At 47.4% G+C, this 16,507-nt stretch overlaps 7 protein-coding genes across 7 annotated transcripts; 6 read left to right on the top strand and 1 right to left on the bottom strand.

Moving 5' to 3' along the window:
• Nucleotides 1-622: 622 nt before the first annotated feature.
• On the top strand, nt 623-2,396 carry ASPBRDRAFT_188263 (uncharacterized protein). The gene is made up of 3 exons (XM_067620123.1): nt 623-878; nt 934-1,175; nt 1,232-2,396. The coding sequence occupies exons 1-3, from the start codon at nt 636-638 to the stop codon at nt 2,313-2,315; spliced, it is 1,569 nt and encodes a 522-aa protein (XP_067473720.1). The 5' UTR covers nt 623-635; the 3' UTR covers nt 2,316-2,396.
• Nucleotides 2,397-2,912: 516 nt separating this feature from the next.
• On the top strand, nt 2,913-4,804 carry ASPBRDRAFT_48763 (uncharacterized protein). Its single transcript, XM_067626157.1, has one exon. The coding sequence runs from the start codon at nt 2,951-2,953 to the stop codon at nt 4,595-4,597; it is 1,647 nt and encodes a 548-aa protein (XP_067473721.1). The 5' UTR covers nt 2,913-2,950; the 3' UTR covers nt 4,598-4,804.
• A 1,379-nt stretch (nt 4,805-6,183) lies between these two features.
• On the top strand, nt 6,184-7,391 carry ASPBRDRAFT_417493 (uncharacterized protein). Its single transcript, XM_067624646.1, has 2 exons — nt 6,184-6,405; nt 6,453-7,391. Exon 2 carries the CDS (start codon nt 6,605-6,607, stop codon nt 7,334-7,336), a length of 732 nt encoding a protein of 243 aa, XP_067473722.1. The 5' UTR covers nt 6,184-6,405; nt 6,453-6,604; the 3' UTR covers nt 7,337-7,391.
• Nucleotides 7,392-7,445: 54 nt separating this feature from the next.
• ASPBRDRAFT_34920 (uncharacterized protein) lies at nt 7,446-8,609 on the bottom strand (the record flags this gene model as incomplete). Its single annotated transcript, XM_067623287.1, has 1 exon — nt 7,446-8,609. One exon carries the CDS (start codon nt 8,607-8,609, stop codon nt 7,446-7,448), a length of 1,164 nt encoding a protein of 387 aa, XP_067473723.1.
• A 565-nt stretch (nt 8,610-9,174) lies between these two features.
• ASPBRDRAFT_59596 (Hsp70 family protein) lies at nt 9,175-11,444 on the top strand (the record flags this gene model as incomplete). Its single annotated transcript, XM_067628080.1, has 9 exons — nt 9,175-9,280; nt 9,360-9,872; nt 9,934-9,974; nt 10,035-10,107; nt 10,157-10,418; nt 10,467-10,569; nt 10,623-10,750; nt 10,805-11,018; nt 11,076-11,444. The coding sequence occupies 9 exons, from the start codon at nt 9,175-9,177 to the stop codon at nt 11,442-11,444; spliced, it is 1,809 nt and encodes a 602-aa protein (XP_067473724.1).
• Nucleotides 11,445-11,829: 385 nt separating this feature from the next.
• Nucleotides 11,830-13,514, top strand: ASPBRDRAFT_59597 (uncharacterized protein; the record flags this gene model as incomplete). The annotated part of the gene is made up of 4 exons (XM_067628081.1): nt 11,830-12,044; nt 12,093-12,828; nt 12,885-13,133; nt 13,227-13,514. 4 exons carry the CDS (start codon nt 11,830-11,832, stop codon nt 13,512-13,514), a joined length of 1,488 nt encoding a protein of 495 aa, XP_067473725.1.
• Nucleotides 13,515-15,221: 1,707 nt separating this feature from the next.
• On the top strand, nt 15,222-16,483 carry ASPBRDRAFT_188273 (uncharacterized protein). Its single transcript, XM_067620124.1, has 2 exons — nt 15,222-15,969; nt 16,017-16,483. Exons 1-2 carry the CDS (start codon nt 15,293-15,295, stop codon nt 16,390-16,392), a joined length of 1,053 nt encoding a protein of 350 aa, XP_067473726.1. The 5' UTR covers nt 15,222-15,292; the 3' UTR covers nt 16,393-16,483.
• Nucleotides 16,484-16,507: the final 24 nt, after the last annotated feature.

Here is a 16,507-nt window from a genome sequence, read left to right on the forward strand (position 1 = left end):
AAGATTATAATCTTATACAACTATTAGAACAGACTGAACAGTAGCAAGATACTATCAATAATCTTATAATTTATAGATCTTGACTATAATATAATCACACAGGATTCCAACCATACTAATTAATTTAATTATAATATATTATATGCAACATAACAGAATGCCCACTATATACTTTAATTAGCAGCTATTAGAAATGGTTGTACAACCGACTACAACTTTCGGTATCTTATGCCAGCGCCCTATTATGTATAGTGACGAGTCAAAGCATCGTGCGATAATTACATCCTTTCATAAGCGAAGTCGTGATTTTACCACTGTATTGTCTCGTTGTAGGCGACCGAAGCAAGCGAACGGTCCATTTCAGACACAAACACAAACCCTATCGCTTTGACCTCACTCCTCATTACGACGCTTTACGGTATTTATAAACAGGACATCTAATTGCTCCAAAGCTGAATATAGGGTTCGAGACCATTCTCTTCATAGTCTAACACTACGCTGGGTTCTTATCAATTTGATGGACCCGTCGCGACATGCATGACGCCATTTCCGGGCTCAGCACGGAATATGCCTCCTTTGACAACAAAAGCGAACAACCCAAACCCCGTGTCTTCCAGGATCCATCAACTATCATCATGGCAAATTCGGACAAAGCTCCAGAAGTCGACACAGCTACCGCGAGCAGTAGCGATGGCCAAACGCATCATGACTTGGATAGCCCGATCGACCTAAAGGGGGAATTGATCAATCTATCTCAGATTGATTCAGTTCTTGCAAGAAAAATGGCTTTGGTAAACGCTGCCATTGATGAGATTGGTATGACTCCGTTTCATTGGAGGTTGTTTTTCCTGAACGGATTTGGATACGCCGTGGATTCTGTGAGTATTAGCCAGAGTTAGTGTTCTAACGAATTTATCTAATTTGGCGGGACAGCTCCTGGTAGTTTGCCAAAATATCTCGCAGGTTGCTGTGGATCAGGAATACCGAAGTGCCGATGAGAAATTACAAGGCGTCTCACTGGCATCCCAAGTCGGGTTGCTTGTGGGTGCTGCTATCTGGGGTTTCTCTGCGGATGTAATTGGTCGCAAGCTTGCATTCAATACCAGTTTATTTGTCAGTGCAATATTCGTTCTGATTGCCGGTGCGATGCCCAGTTACGTATCCTTCTGCGCTATGTGATTCGCGCCCCGTTCCGCCGCGAGAGATGATGCAAACTACTAACACTAACTAGGGTTGCCATTTACTCAGCTGGAGCTGGCGGAAATTACATCCTTGATGCAACAAACTTCCTGGAGTTTCTTCCAGTAGCCTATTCATGGCTTGTGACTGCCATGGCATTGTGGTGGGCGGTGGGATATACGATCGCCGGCCTATTGGCGTGGGCGTTTATGAGCAATTTCAGCTGTGATCCCGATGCCACGATGGAAACATGTCACCGGGCGCAGAACATGGGATGGCGGTACCTCCATTTTACCTGCGGTGGCCTCGTGATAGTCATGAGTATTATTCGAGTTTTATTCATTCGGATGGTGCATACGCCGAAATGGCTGATCAGCCAGAACCGCGACGATAAAGTCTATCAGATTCTCGTGGGCCTGTCCGACAAGTACAACCGATCCTTCAAGCTTACCTTCGAACAGCTTAAATCGCAGGGACAAGTTATAAACACAGAAAAGTCAGCTTGGTCAAAGGTTCGGCTAGTCAGTCATTTCTCTGGCCTATTCAGTACGCGCCGGCTTGGCTACTCCACTGTAGTAATTATTATAAACTGGCTACTCATTGGAACGGTCTCGCCACTCTACGGTCTTTTCCTGCCATTCTATCTCAAATCGCAGGGCGCACAGACCGGCGATGACTCGAACTATACTACCTGGAGAAATTATGCGATCAACCAAGTCGCCGGGCTTGTTGGTCCCGTAATTGCCGGGTTTCTAGTTCAAACACGCTGGTTTGGCCGCAGAGGAACGCTGGCCATCGGCGCAGCCTTTACCACTGCGCTCCAACTGGGCTATACGCAGATCAAGACCCCAGCACAGAACGTGGGGGTTTCGGCTGCTATTAGCGCTGCATCCAATATATACTATGGCACTATTTATGCATATACTCCTGAAATCCTACCCGCTGCTCACCGTGCGACTGGATATGCTATTTGTGTGGTGCTCAATCGGGTCGGGGGGGTAATAGGCGTGCTTGTTGGGAGTTACGCCAATGTGAACACAGTCGCACCCCTGTGGGTGTGCGCTGGGCTGTATGGGGGTTTGATCATCACGAGTCTCTTGCTTCCGTTCGAGAGTCGCGGAAAAAGGACGGTGTAGAAGCGTGGATATAGTCAACTCCTTAACAAATGAGACGGTGGCTTTGATAGAACTGTTGTCAATCGGTGAGGATATAGGCGTATGTTTTTAAAATTTCTACTTTGAATTTACTTTCTGTAGTAGAAGGATTACATGATAACTATTCTCGTTTCTGAAATATACTTAACTGGGGCCTCCTTCAATTCCCTCAGCATAATATGCCACTTTTCTCTTCCGGGGGGATGTTACAACGGCCTCAGGGAACTCTTTGCTCCAGCTGACGGATGGCTGTAAAAAATGAGCTAAAAAGGGTTGCATACAGTGGCACCTCAAAAATTTGAAACAAGTGCCACCAAAAAAGCCCAGCATTGATGGTTCAGCTTCGTCTGTTTCTGAATGTATTTCCGAATGCGTTTCGGGATATCTGCTGAATGATATGTTCGCATAGCTTTTGGGTAAATCACCTAAAACGTCCAATTGAAGTTTTATTGGGAATTCCAAAATTTGGGGTGCGACAGTATTGCCTGAGCGTAATTGCGTGATATGCGGGGATAATGAGGATACCGGAGGTTTTAGCCAGTGTAACCAAAGTATAACATCTCCTAGCTGTCGCCCATCCTTTCTAAACACAATTTAAGCTCCGTTCGAACTCTGACATGACAGTGATTAGTACAACAAAGCTCATCCCAGAGTCGATCCCTGTACTGGTCGTGGGTGCTGGCCCCGTTGGTCTTTCTCTAGCCATTGAACTGCGATTGCATGGTATCGAGGTTGCAGTCATAGAAAAAGATCTCGAGATTGTCGATGGACATCCAAAGGGCCGCTCAAATGACCTCCGGACTTTGGAGCACTACCGTCGCTGGGGCGTCAGTGATGAATTACGCAAGTGGGCCTGGCAGCCACCAAATCCCAAGCAGCAGCTGGTTGTCACAGAATCCATTGTGGAAAGGCCACTTGGCGCCTATCCACTTCAGTATGGCAGGGATGTGGAAGAGTCGCGAGATCTAGCCGCAGAACCGTCACTCAGTGTGCCCCAGCCTATCACCATGCGCGTTCTGCAAAATCGTGCCATTGAATTGGGGGTATGTATTTTCCGAGGTTGGGAAGCAGTATCGGTCCGACAGGATGACAAGCATGTCACGGTTGAGGCCCAGTCTCCTGATGGCAGTATTCATTGTATTAATTCGGACTATACCATTGGGTGTGACGGTCCGGGTAGCCTGATCCGAAAATCGGCAGGGATCAAACAAAAAGGCGTCGGTCCCATTGGACAAACATTGAGCTATGTGGTGCGATCAGAAGGTCATAGAATCAGTGATATGATCAGCTCGCCCGCTCACGACACCCTGGGAATGCTCCTGGTTCTGAATTCTCGCGCCTCGTCAATAATCAGCATCCCTGGGGATGAGAATTGGGGCTACAGCATTATGGTTCCTAATGGACACGATCTCACTCAAGATCAAGCTCTCTCAGTTGGACAAGATATCCTAGGGGTGAAAGCGAAGCTTGAAGTCGTCAGCCGATCGTCCTATAGGGTGTCTACTCGTGTGAGCGTGTCATATCAAACTCGCCGGCTCTTCATTGCTGGCGATGCGTCTCACTTGTGTCCTCCGACAGGGGGGCATAACATGAACGTTGGTATCGGAGATGCAGTTAATCTTGCTTGGAAGCTTGCCGCGGTTTTAGACGGCTGGGGAGGACCAAAATTGTTGGAGACTTACGATATTGAGCGCCGGCCAGTCGGAGAACGAGTTTCTCAATCAGCTATGAATAACTCTCATTCATTGAGAAGGGTGGCTGAGGTTTTCAAAGAGCTACCCCCTCTAGAAACCAACGCAAGTGAAGAGCAACGATTTTTGAGAGGTCAGCTTGCTTATGAAATGAGCTATCCAGAATGGAACATCATCGGGGTTGCACTAGATCAGCGTTATGATACATCGCCTATTATCATTAGAGACTATTGGGAGAGCGCACCATACGATGGCACTGCACTCTGGCCCCATGCATCGCCTGGTCATCGTGCACCGCATCTTTGGCTTCCCGATGGGTCGCCTTTATTGGATCATCTTGGAACGGATTTTACACTTCTGGACGTGGGAGCTGTGGAAGAGGATGTCCAGGATATACTCGCCGCTGCTGGTCATGTTGGAATGCCTTTGAAGAGGTTACAACTGTCAACATCAATTGCTCGAACTAAATATCCAGCGGAGATTACGATCATTAGACCCGATCAATATATAGCTTGGCAGGGATCTCAGTGTGATAATCCTTTGTCGATGATTGATAAGATTCGTGGAGCATGATTACCATCTCCCTGCACAGGTCTGATTGCGGAGTATTGTCGAGTGATAAACGTATACAATTTGACACAGAACACAGAACCTTGCCCAATGATGTTCTGCTTTCTTGGTTCATGTCTTTTTTTTTAATTTCTCAAAGGACAGTTTACTCTCGTATAAAATTCCCATTTTGTGAAAGTAATTCGATGTTTCCAAGCATTCTTGGCGCAGAAGTATTATAAATCAACTTATTAAGTTTTTTTAAGAATTTACTAGTTCAGTTAATTAGTTATTTAAATAGTTTAGAAGTACTATTAAAAGTTTATTAAATTAATAATTAGTAAATTTTTTTAAAAAAATTTCTTCAGAGAATTCCTTTATTAAATATTATAAAAAAAAGAAAAGAATAAAGCAAGATTTTAAAAATAATATAAAAATTTAGAAACTATAATAATATAATTAATAGAAGTTTATATATTTACTATAAAGAATTTTTGAAATCTGGAAAAAAAAAGAAAAAGACTAACTATAATAGTAGATTCTAGTAGCTTTATATATTTAAATAATTATTTAAATATTTAATAAGTTTTTTTCTCCTTCTCTATATTTCTTTAGTTTATTTATTTAACTTTCTTTAGAATCCTGGTTATTTTCTTTTTTTTTAATATCTTTTTTTTATCTTTTTAATTTTTTTTATTCGTTATTAGGATCTTCCTACTCTTTAGATATTTGCTAGCAAATGCCATTTATAATTATTAGAGCGGGTTAGGTCATGTAACAGCTGATTTAAGGGTCACGTAAGAAGCATGGGAGGCGGAGGTCTCACAATATACATGGGATAAAATTACTCTAGTTAATAGAATGGGAGCCTCTCTTCTTCATAAAATTTAGATTAATGGGAGAGCGCTTGAGAACACCTTGCCCACTTATAATAGAATAATGCTGCTTGTGAGACAAGCTGATCAGGTTTAATCAGAGACAAGCCATTTCTTAGAGCAGAGGAGTACTTGATTATCATTAAGCCGACTTTGTATATCTATATAAAAGTGAAAGCTGAAGGTCTTTTCGCCAGGACTCAAGCTTGACTGCGAGCGGCTTTAAATGAGAAACATATTGAGCAACAACCAGGGCGGAGGTGAAGGCGGAGAGGGTGATATTGGCTCACGTGGCAAGTCCCATTAGCCAACAAATGAAGGTCCCTGGTACCTCATTGTAGGGGATGAATCCCTTCAACCAAGCTGGTGGAGCTAGGAAAGCTGATACATTATTCTAAGTATGAGCACCTGTGTACGTAGCTTCTGACTGATAAGGGAATCTCTTCCATTCAACATCGAAAACAACTAAAATATTGTATTGTAGCATAGCTGCCAAGTACCCCTATCCAAGGGCAAATGCGTCGCCATTGGATTGATCCTGATTTATCCAATCAGAAATAACATCCATCAAGAACGGGCCGCTCGGGACGAGGCTGAGCTACACCAAAGTGAGTAATAGCAGTCGCGCAACAACGATAACAACCGTGGACGCAATCATTTAGCTCATCCTTCGTACCCGCACGGGTCCCCACTGACACATATTACACAACAAATCAGACACAAGAAGTCGGGGAACGGCTGTACCTGTGCTAAGAAACCTTGTCCGGTGCTTATCCAGCCGGGCTTCTTAGCCAATGCTTCAACTTCCGGCGCAGTCAGGATGCATGAAGGACGGTGGTTTCTATTGGTGAATGCAATCAGTATCCCTGCGCTAACAAAGGCACTACTCGCGATGGTGTATAGGGCATTCCGCATTTCGGCAAAATCACGGAGGAGTACTTATGCAGCTAATGACTCGTAAGACTTGCTTCCGTTTCTTCCGTACCAATGTATAACCTATCCAGTATCCACACATCCATATGCCTATCCTTAGTAGGGTAGTAACAGCAGTTCCTAAACACGGAAATCACCCTCGGACACTACAGCTACTTACCTACTCCTCCTCCTCTCACAACCTTCAGTCCTATCCTATCCGTCTAACACACCTACCCTCGCCATGTCTACCTCATCCACATCCACATCTACCTCCACAACCCACTCACCCACCACTCCCCAACTACCAACCCAACCGACCACTCTCCTCTTCCCCTCCGCCCACCACGAAACCACCGAACTCCTCCAAACCCTCACCCACATCCGCACGCACCTTCACCGCGCCGAGCACCTCTACACCCAGAAATCCGTCTTTCTCGACATCTCAGAACGAAAATGGATCGAGACTACAATGGCAGATACTGCAGACGCAGTACATGCCTTAGCGGTGGTGGTGGAGCCGGTGCGTGTGGAGAGGGAGGTGAGGAATCAACATAATCATACACAATATCGTGATGGGAACAAGGAGGCGAGGAGGAAAAGTAAACGGATGACAATGGGGTTGGGGACGCAGTTGCGGTGGGTGTGTAGGGATGGACAGAGGGCCAAGGTGCAGAGGGGGAGGTTGATGGTTTGTTATTCGAGTTTGATGGTGGTGTTGGAGAGGTTGATGGGGGTGAATGGTGATGAGGGGGGAAGCGTGGGAAGGGGAGACGGGGTGATGGAGTTAGGAGAGGTGGAGGTGGAAGTGCAGGAGTTGTCTGGGGAGGGTGAGGTCTCTAGTTGTGGGAGTGGTGCTGCTGGGGGTGAGGCAGGTTTGGGGATGAAGGGTACAGGAGGAGGGTTGGGATTAGATGTTGGGGATGAGATGCGGGATTTATTACGTTGGAGACAGGCGAAGGGGAATGGTGTTTAGATGGTGATTACGTATGATATTGGCTCTTGGGCGAGGATCGATTTCAAGTATTCAGAACATGGGACTATTATAAAAAGTTGTTATTATATCTTCATCCTGCTTGTGACGATCATATCTGAGCGATCGTCGCCTCCACCACTTTCTGAGAAACGGGAAGATCTACTCCCCGTTCATCACTGATCTTCATCACAGCTGGTAGAACAGCAATAGAGCCGGGAGGCGCAGTCCAATTAAACTCGAAAGAGCACGGCTGGGTGAATAGCCATACGCTTAGCTGAGCTGCCTCCCTCACAACACTAACCAAATGACGCCTGCAATCTGCATCGGAGAGTTCGGGATTCCGGTATATCGCAAAAGCTTCCGAAAACGCATCTGCGAGTGTCTCGATGTTCCTTTGTGCAGCTGCCGAAGTCGAGTCCAGGTACTCGCTATGCAGGCGAGCTGTCAGCATGCGCCATGCGAATATGTCACGGGTCGAATTAGAGGCAGAACCAGAATCAACTCCATGAGACCCAACAAACGGAGGATACAGGGACCCTCCAGGTTGGATAGCTTGTAAGATGGTTTGAGCCAAGACATGATTCAAAATAGGTCGACGGGCACGGCGGCTACCCAAAGCGGTGGTCAGGGAGCCGGGGATCGAAGAAGAATAGCTTTCTATGCGAAGAGCTTGCTCCGGGGTTGGTGATATGCTCTCATATCTCGCCGGCACGTAATAGTTGTCGACATGCAGACCTATGTGGTCGAAGAGTGTCTGAATGCGTGTGCTGACCGTCTGGTCGTCGGCTGGCTGCGGAATAAAGGGAAGCAAATCCAGGAGTGAAGTTTGACCTCCTGTTGGAGAAAGAGTAGAGGGACTAGATAATGCTTGAACTCTGGCCCGCGGTTTTACCAACTCCACGGCATCCCGGTCGGAGTCACCAGAACTGCTGGATTGAGGTGTGATTCTCTTCCTTGAGCGAAAGAAGAGTGCAGCACCCAGGATGGCTAGAAGAGCTGTCCCGGCAATGGATCCAACGACTGCTCCTGCTAGAGCGCCTTTACTGACGCCGTTATTGTGCGATGGTAGGCTGGATGCGGTATGGGTAGGGGTGCTGGACGACGAATTTGTCACAGTTGCCGACGTGGTTTGAGAGGATAGAGCTGTTGAGGAGCCTGGAGTGGCTAGAGTTGGCGAAGTCACGCTGGTCGTAGTGCCATACAAGGGCACCGATGATGAACCATAGCTGGTTGCACCATTTTGCTGTTGGCGGGCTTGAATCAAAGCTTCCATTGTGAATGAGGGGAGAAACGCCCACAAAAAGAGGATATGAGCCTGAAAACCTGGAAGAGTCCTCCAACGCTCATTTTATTAATGCACTAGTCCGCTCTAGCCGAACTAATTCAGATTGGAGGTTGCCAACAGGGGTATACAGACTAAGGAGTGGTTAGCGGCTATGGCGAAAAGATCAACATCGGCATCCAAAGTAGCTGTGAAATACATCCCCTTAGAAGTGTCTATGGAGAAGTCTTGAAAACATCCGATGATTAATTTTGTTAAGCTCAAATCAAATTAACAAGGTTGCTATTGTATGCATATTACAAATATTATCATATAAACCGTTTGGTGAGGCAGAATAGCGATAAGTACCACGCTAACGTTTGCGCTATCACCCCGGTACCAGACTTGCCAGGATTAAAGACCACGCGCAGGTCACAGCCTCGTCGGGGTGGAGTAACGGGCATTTTAGTTGCATCCACTAGAGTCCTACGGGAAATTCACTTGAGGGGCTTGGAGGCCAGCTTCTGTCTCGCTCGCACGCGCCTCTACCAACGCTGCTACCTCCCACCGTCACAACATGAGCGACAAAGAAGCCCTGGGTCCTCCAACAAAAAGCGTGCTCCAGAATGAGGAATGGCATCCGAACATTGTGGTCGGTGTTGACTTTGGTATGACGCACACTGGTATGTATACATGCAGTTAAACAATTTGTCGTGCCTGCTGCAAGGCAGTTGGCCGACACGAAAGCTTACTGCTGATTAGGTGTCGCATACTCATACGGACCAGAATGGCCGCCTCCCAAAACCATCCAACGATGGCCAGGGAAGTTGCCTGGCGAGCTGGCAAATAAGGTGCCCACCTGTATTATGTATAGCTCTGATTCCAAAACTGTCAGCCATTGGGGGTTCCAATGTGATATCGACAACTCCGACGCAGAGATAAAGGAGTTCTTCAAGCTTCATCTGGCGCCTCAGTATGCGCGGGACGGAGGCCCCAGCCTGACCGAAGCCCAGAAGTGGTTCCAGGACTACATTCGGTGCATCTATCGGCACGTGGTGTCGTACTTTGAAACCACGATCCCACAGTTCGTCATGCAGCGTGTCGAATTTATTTTCAGTGTTCCAACTACGTGGAAGGATGTGCGCATGGTCGAAGAAATCAGGAGGCTGTTAATGCAAGTCATTGATGCGCGGAATCCTAACCATCGTGCCTGCATCGGCCTCACGGAAGCGGAAGCTGCGGCTGTTTACGCAGGTAACGAGCATTATGGAGTTAGTCACCATTATATACGAATGTTCAGTCATGTGACACTGGAACTGACGCATTGTACAGCAAGATGATACTATTTTGGTTTGCGATTCCGGGGGAGGGACGACAGTAACGTGCCCCATGACCGCTTCCCTGACCTGTAGAATGTTGCACCAACATTGATCGTAGGACGTAAATGTTCTCAAGCTTCTATCAGCACAGGGTGAGCCTACGCAACTGGCTCAACTAGGTCATGTCGAAGGTAGTGAAACCATCATGTGATCAAGTCGTCCTTGGTTAACAGCATGCAGGACACCCTATCGGCTCGGTTTTCATTGACAGAGAAATGCATCGTCTCATGTGCAAGCGACTTGAAGTGATTCAGCAACACTTGAACTCATCTCCAAATACGACAGCGTGGAGAATGACATTCGGACGGTTTCAGCGATATAAATGCGCTTTTGGCACAGAGGCGACCGTCACGCCCTGGCTGAAGCTGGATGTGCCAGGATTAGACCCCAACCTTGACTTTCCAGAGGTGGGGATATTCAATGGCCAGATGCAGATTGCTTGGTAAGGCTAGTCGAGCACATTGTTGTGGTAGACGCTGACACCGATAAGGGAAGATATTCAGAAATGCTTCGACTCGAAAGTTGATGGGATACTCCGGCTCATAGACACACATATCCAGCAACTGCATGCCCAATGCTCGACTGACGATATTGTGTGTTTAGCATGCAGAGTTACCTTTATACGTCTGAGCTAACATATTTGCAGAAATACCTGGTGCTGTCTGGTGGCCTGGGAAGCTCGCCATATGTGAGACAGCGCCTCCAGGAGAGATACAATAGCGCGAGCAAAGCAACTCAGACAAGAGCTATGCAGGTGCTCATGGCCGATGAACCGTAAGTTACTCCTGATCTCTGCTGATAAACTGTGAGATGGCTTACAATTCACAGGCAATTAGTTGTCGTCCACGGCTTGGTCATGGACCGGATTCAACAGCTCAAGCGCGGCATTCTGACATTCGGGTTCCGATGCGCTCCGGTGAGCTACGGAATCATATGTCACAAGGTTTACAACCGCGACATCCACATAGGAGAGCGAGTCCAGATGGACAACCGCGATAAACGTCTGTATGCCCTGGACCAAATTGACTGGCTCGTAGTTAAGGTTTGTATGTGCCTCTCACTTCTCACATTTTCACGCTGACATCGCAACCTTGAGTAGGGGAGGCCAATTCCACCGAGTGGAGTCACAAAAGAATTCCATCTGAGGACCGACGTCGGTTTGGAAGCCGGCATCCACAAAGTTGAGATTGTCATGTCGACCGAGTTGCCGGAAAAGCTCCCACGCAGCTTGTACCATGAAGGCTGGCAAACTGTTTGCAACCTCGACATCGCGACCGACAACGTGGATAGAAAGTTGAAGAATCGCCATTGGTACAGTTCGAAGCCTGCCTTCTGGCGGACATCCTTCGAGGTGAGGGTTGTCGTTGGACCCGCAGACCTCACGTTCCAGTTGTGGTCCAAGGGAGAAAGAATCCGGAGCAAGCATGATCCAATCTCGGTGCATTGGATGCCTGCGGAGAAAACATAACTAGTTGTCTCCCACATACCCTCTATGCCCGTGAATGGCAGTATAATACCTTGTTCTCTGTAATAACCGATATAAGCCTAATCCATGTGTTGTTCTTAGTCCCATGGTGTCAACTATCCACCGCTTAGACCACCCTAATCAGAAGTCACAGCCCATCATGCACCAGCAGGAAGGCGAATTACCTGAAAGGAACTCCGGATCCTGTCCGACAACTTCGCCAAGTCGGATGTGTCCGTTGCGTGCGGAGACCCCATGGGGGGGATCAACGACCCCAGAGGGTAAATCCGGGGAAGATAGGTGGGACCATGTAATGCATATAAGCGTGGTAGTATGGCCAGTACCAGACGATGTTGATCACTTATCCACTACGCCTTTCCACTAGACCATGGCACCCAAACATGACGAATATCCCCTAGACGACAGGGACTCCAAAGTCGTCGTGGAGAATCTTGAGGATGTCTCATATTCAGAACACTCGCTAGCCCAATTTCCTCTCCTTCGCGAGAAGACAGCCACCGAGCTCGAAGATTTGAACAGGGCTGTTTTAAAGAAGCTCGACTACTACTTCCTGCCTTGCGTGACAATGATGTTGCTCATGAGGTTCATTCATCATCTCGATTTTCGTGATATCAAGCTAAATATCCACAGCTACCTAGACAGAATCAACGTGTCCAACGCCCGCCTCGCCGGCATGCAAGACGACCTCCACATGTCCGACACCGAATGGTCGGCCGGCATCTCCCTGTTCTACGTCGGATACATCATCTCCCAAGTCCCAGCAAGCGTCTTCATCGCCAAAGGCAAGCCCAGCATCATCTTCCCCGGCATCATGCTCTCCTGGTCTGCCGTGACGATCTGCATGCCGGCCCTCACCTCCGCCTGGGGCTTTTGTCTCTGCAGATTCCTCGTCGGGGTCACCGAAGGCCCCTTTATCCCCGCCGTCTCCCTCATGACTTCGTCCTGGTACACGAAGAAAGAATCCCCGTTCCGCATGGGTATCTGGCACGCGGGGAACATCATTTCCAATGTATTCTCGGGACTTCTCGCCGCCGCTATTCTTACCAATATGGACGGCATTGCCCATCTCCGCGCGTGGCAGTGGTTTATCTTACTCGAAGGAATCGTCAGTATTCTGGTGGCTTTGATCGCGTTCTGGTTCCTCCCCAACTTCCCCGATAATACAAGTCGACGGTGGTTCAGCGAAGAGGAAGCCGAGATGGCACAGTACAGACAGTGTGTCTCTGCTGGGGGTACCTACGAAGATAATGAGGGTGGTCGCTGGACGGGAGTGTGGCTCGCTGTCAAGGACCCGTTTACGTGGTTATTTTCGGGGATGCATTTTGCGCTTATTATTTCTCAGTCGTTTAAGGATTTCTTTCCTTCGGTGTGTATCCTCTCTCTACTTTCATGTTTAATGCAATACTAATTCTAGTGATATAGATCGTCGCAACCCTCAACTTCTCCCAAGTCGAAACATACCTCGTCCAAGCCCCGCCATGGGTAATCGCCTACATCGCCACTCTAGCCCTCTCCTGGTCCTGTGGCCGATACCTCACACACTGCTGGCACATCGTGGGACCTATCCTCGTCACCCTCGCGGGGACAGTGATCATGATCTCAACGTTGAATATCGGAGCGCGGTACTTTAGCTTCATCTTACTCTGCACAGGGCCGTTCGTTGGTCTCAACGTAAGCACCTCTCTAACTATATCCCACTTTTCTTTATTTATTGACACACGTTCTCCCAATATTTCTAACACAACCCAACTGATAATGATCTAGATCCAAATATCCTGGGAAACAAGCGTCGTTCCGCGCCCACGCACAAAACGAGCCGCCCTAGTGGCCATCGCGAACTGTGTGTCGTCAGTCTCGCATTGGTTCACGCCGTATTTCTTTCTCACGTCGCAGGAGCCGAGGTATGAAACTGGCGGGGGGATTCTGATTGCTGGGTGTGGACTGACGGTGCTGCTGTGCTTGGGAACCCGTTGGTGGTGTGTGAGAAGGAATAGGGAGTTGGAGAGGGCGGACGTGGAGGGAAATGGATCGGGGTGGAGGTATGTTACTTAGCCAGGTAGAGCTTTACTGATGGTGGATTGTTATAAGGGGATGACATGGTTGGTGGCGAGGTTGTGAGTGTGGTTTGGTTTCAATGGGATATAGTGAATAGTCCATGTTTGGGTGGGATGCGGGATTGAATAACACTTGAATGTTTGGTATATTTCTATTATGACTCACTATATATTCTCTGTGATAGAAAGAATCAGCACATATAACCACAGGGTGTGGAAAATAGGGCTTCCCGTCCGCTCAGCCGTACTTAATAATCATGAGTAATGAATAATATAAATAGCCTTAAATATCTTATCTAGAAATATGCATATCACAATGATTATAAACATTCCTATTTTTGCAAGCATATCATTTGTACTGGTCTTATTAGGACTCTGTCATAGACCCCTACTAGTTAAGCTACTAGCGAGGTGGACTCGCCAGGCAGAAAGCACTGATAAAGGCAGCACTTGAACAATCGACAAACTCTTATTGGGTACAATTGCCGATTGCCAATACGACGCCCAGAACGGCCATGCATTACGTGACCACAACAGCATGTCACCGCCAAGCTACAACTATGTCAACGCTACGACCAGGACATGGCAGTGACATGAGATAACATACCGGTGGCATAACATATCATGACGACGGCATAGGGGATAAGGATATATAAGGACACTCTCTCATGTACTTAGCTAGTTCTATTCTTCGTGCTCAATACAACTGTCTTTAAGTAGCCATACGTTTGGAAGCTTAGCTACAGAACGCTCGTCCGCACTTACGGATAGCTGCGCGGCACTATTCGGCCCTACTTCTCCTCTCTTGTCCACGACCTAGTTGTCTCTCAGATAGTCATCAGTCGATACCTCCTCGACGTAGTTCGATGGTACGTATACCAACGGGGCTAAGCTAACTGGGACAGGGGAGCGATCCTAGGGTTTGACAGTTGGGTCTTGATCGGTGACTCACCTCCAGGAGCTGGTTCCAGTCCTCTTTTGAACCTGCATCCTGTGTATCCCACTTAAGGCCAGCATCATTCCTTCCACCTTCACCAAACAGCCGATCCACTTGACAGGACTTCAAGAGCTAAAGCCGTCAAAAGAGTGACTGGGAGCTCAAGGCCTCCTGGAGCCCTATATATACCCATGACAAAAGACAGCGCTGATACACTTAAACAAATTATTAGGTCCTCCCTACAGAGCTAAATTCATATTCAAGGACTGGTTGTATAGCCAAGAAGCCTTAATTTAACTACCAGGGCTTAGACAGATACATTCAGCTTTCCGACAGGAATTTTCCAAAGGAGGACGGCCTTATTTAGCCAATTATGTCTAGCTTCTACCCTCGGTTCTCTAAACGGTAGCACCGATGATATAAAGGAGACCGTCCCAAAGTATTTTCGACCGCTACTGATGGAAGAATCATTGATAATTCTAAGCTTCCAAGGTTGAACATCTGAGATAAACTGCAGATAGTATGTCGCAGTGTGAACTGCGGATATAATACATCTCGTGCGGGTTGTGTAAAGATTCATGTAAATTACCCTCCTGTGTATTTTTCGGAAACCTTGGCGTTTCCGCAAAAACGCCCGTGGACCCTGTGAGACCTGCGTTTGTCGCGTATTCCAACGTTGTACTAGGGCCAATAGCTTGAAAACCATGCATGGGTATAAAGACCGGTCGCATCCGCATATATTCCACGCTTTGGTTTCATAGGACCAACCTCGGAAATCCAGCCGTGGACGTGAACAACAACTTTGGAGACGTTGGCAAAGCTATCCCTTTCTGCCCACCATGGCCAAAACACTAGAAGAATTTGCTCAATTAGAGCCTCTCTGGGACAAGGCAATCCAGCATCCAGCGGAAATTTCACCTGATGAAAAACACCAGCTGATGCAATGGCCGCCTTTAGAAGAGATGCAGGCCAACACAACCAAATACTTGGGTATGTCACTTGAAAACTTGCTTCAAAAGGCAGCTACGGACCGTCAATCCCTCACATACGCGGAATGTCGTCTGATTCGCGATCATTTCCGCATTACGCCAACTCTTGACAAGGGTGATCAATTCGCGTGGCTGCAGATGCGTCCTGATCTTTACGATAAGCTGAAACAGGCACAAGAAGCAGCTCTTTCACCAATAGAGCTTCAGGCCGTTCAAGCTGTGAATGAGGTATTTCCTCAGAAAAAGTATGATGACTTGAAGGCAAGGCATGAAAAGCGAAAACAAGAACCATTCCCAGATCTGCAAGACTGGGTGCGAAGGATTGTCGTTCGAGAAGATGATAAGAGCTGGGGCTATGTCTTTTACCATCAGAAAGGAATGGCCAGATTGGATGAGTTTAGGGCGCTATTTGCCGAGGTCCTTGAGATGTCTTTCGGTTTCAAGGGATATGAAGAGATACACGATCACAAATTCGCTCAATTTGTCCCATTTGAGGCCGATGAGAGTAATATCAGCCATTTACAGCAGTGAGTTTTCCTACATAATATTAAAGACATTTCTAACAATCAGCCAGAGACTTTCGTGATCGCCGCGAGAGGGGTGACTTAAAGCCCGGTGTTCTCAAAAATGTGTTCTTCTTGTTGACAGACGAGGCCCTTTCAGCTTGTGGCACATATGGCCCAGATATGTACTATGGATGGATATGGGCAATTGATCCGGACTGGCCTCTGTCGCGGCCAGATGAGGATGGCTATGATGGCCGCCTCAAAATCAGCATCACCCAGATCTTTTACCGTTTCTACGAATTCATGTCTGATGGTTTCTCGCTCAAAGAAATTTGGCAGGATTTCCATTACGTCAATGCTAACAAGTTGTACCCAAGCTCTTGGCGGGAGCCAATTTCCTGGGCCATTACCCGACTTGAGAAATCCAAATGGCCATACAATTGATTTGATGCATGTGTGTCCTTGATGATTTTTATGTACATAGTACTAGGTAGTGAGCATTATATAAACATTGAAAATGTGTGATCATCCGTAGAAAATGTATTCTTCCTTCCGCCCA

The sequence above is a fragment of the Aspergillus brasiliensis genome (assembly GCF_001889945.1).
Source record: "Aspergillus brasiliensis CBS 101740 unplaced genomic scaffold ASPBRscaffold_20, whole genome shotgun sequence".
Taxonomy (NCBI): Eukaryota; Fungi; Ascomycota; class Eurotiomycetes; order Eurotiales; family Aspergillaceae; genus Aspergillus; species Aspergillus brasiliensis.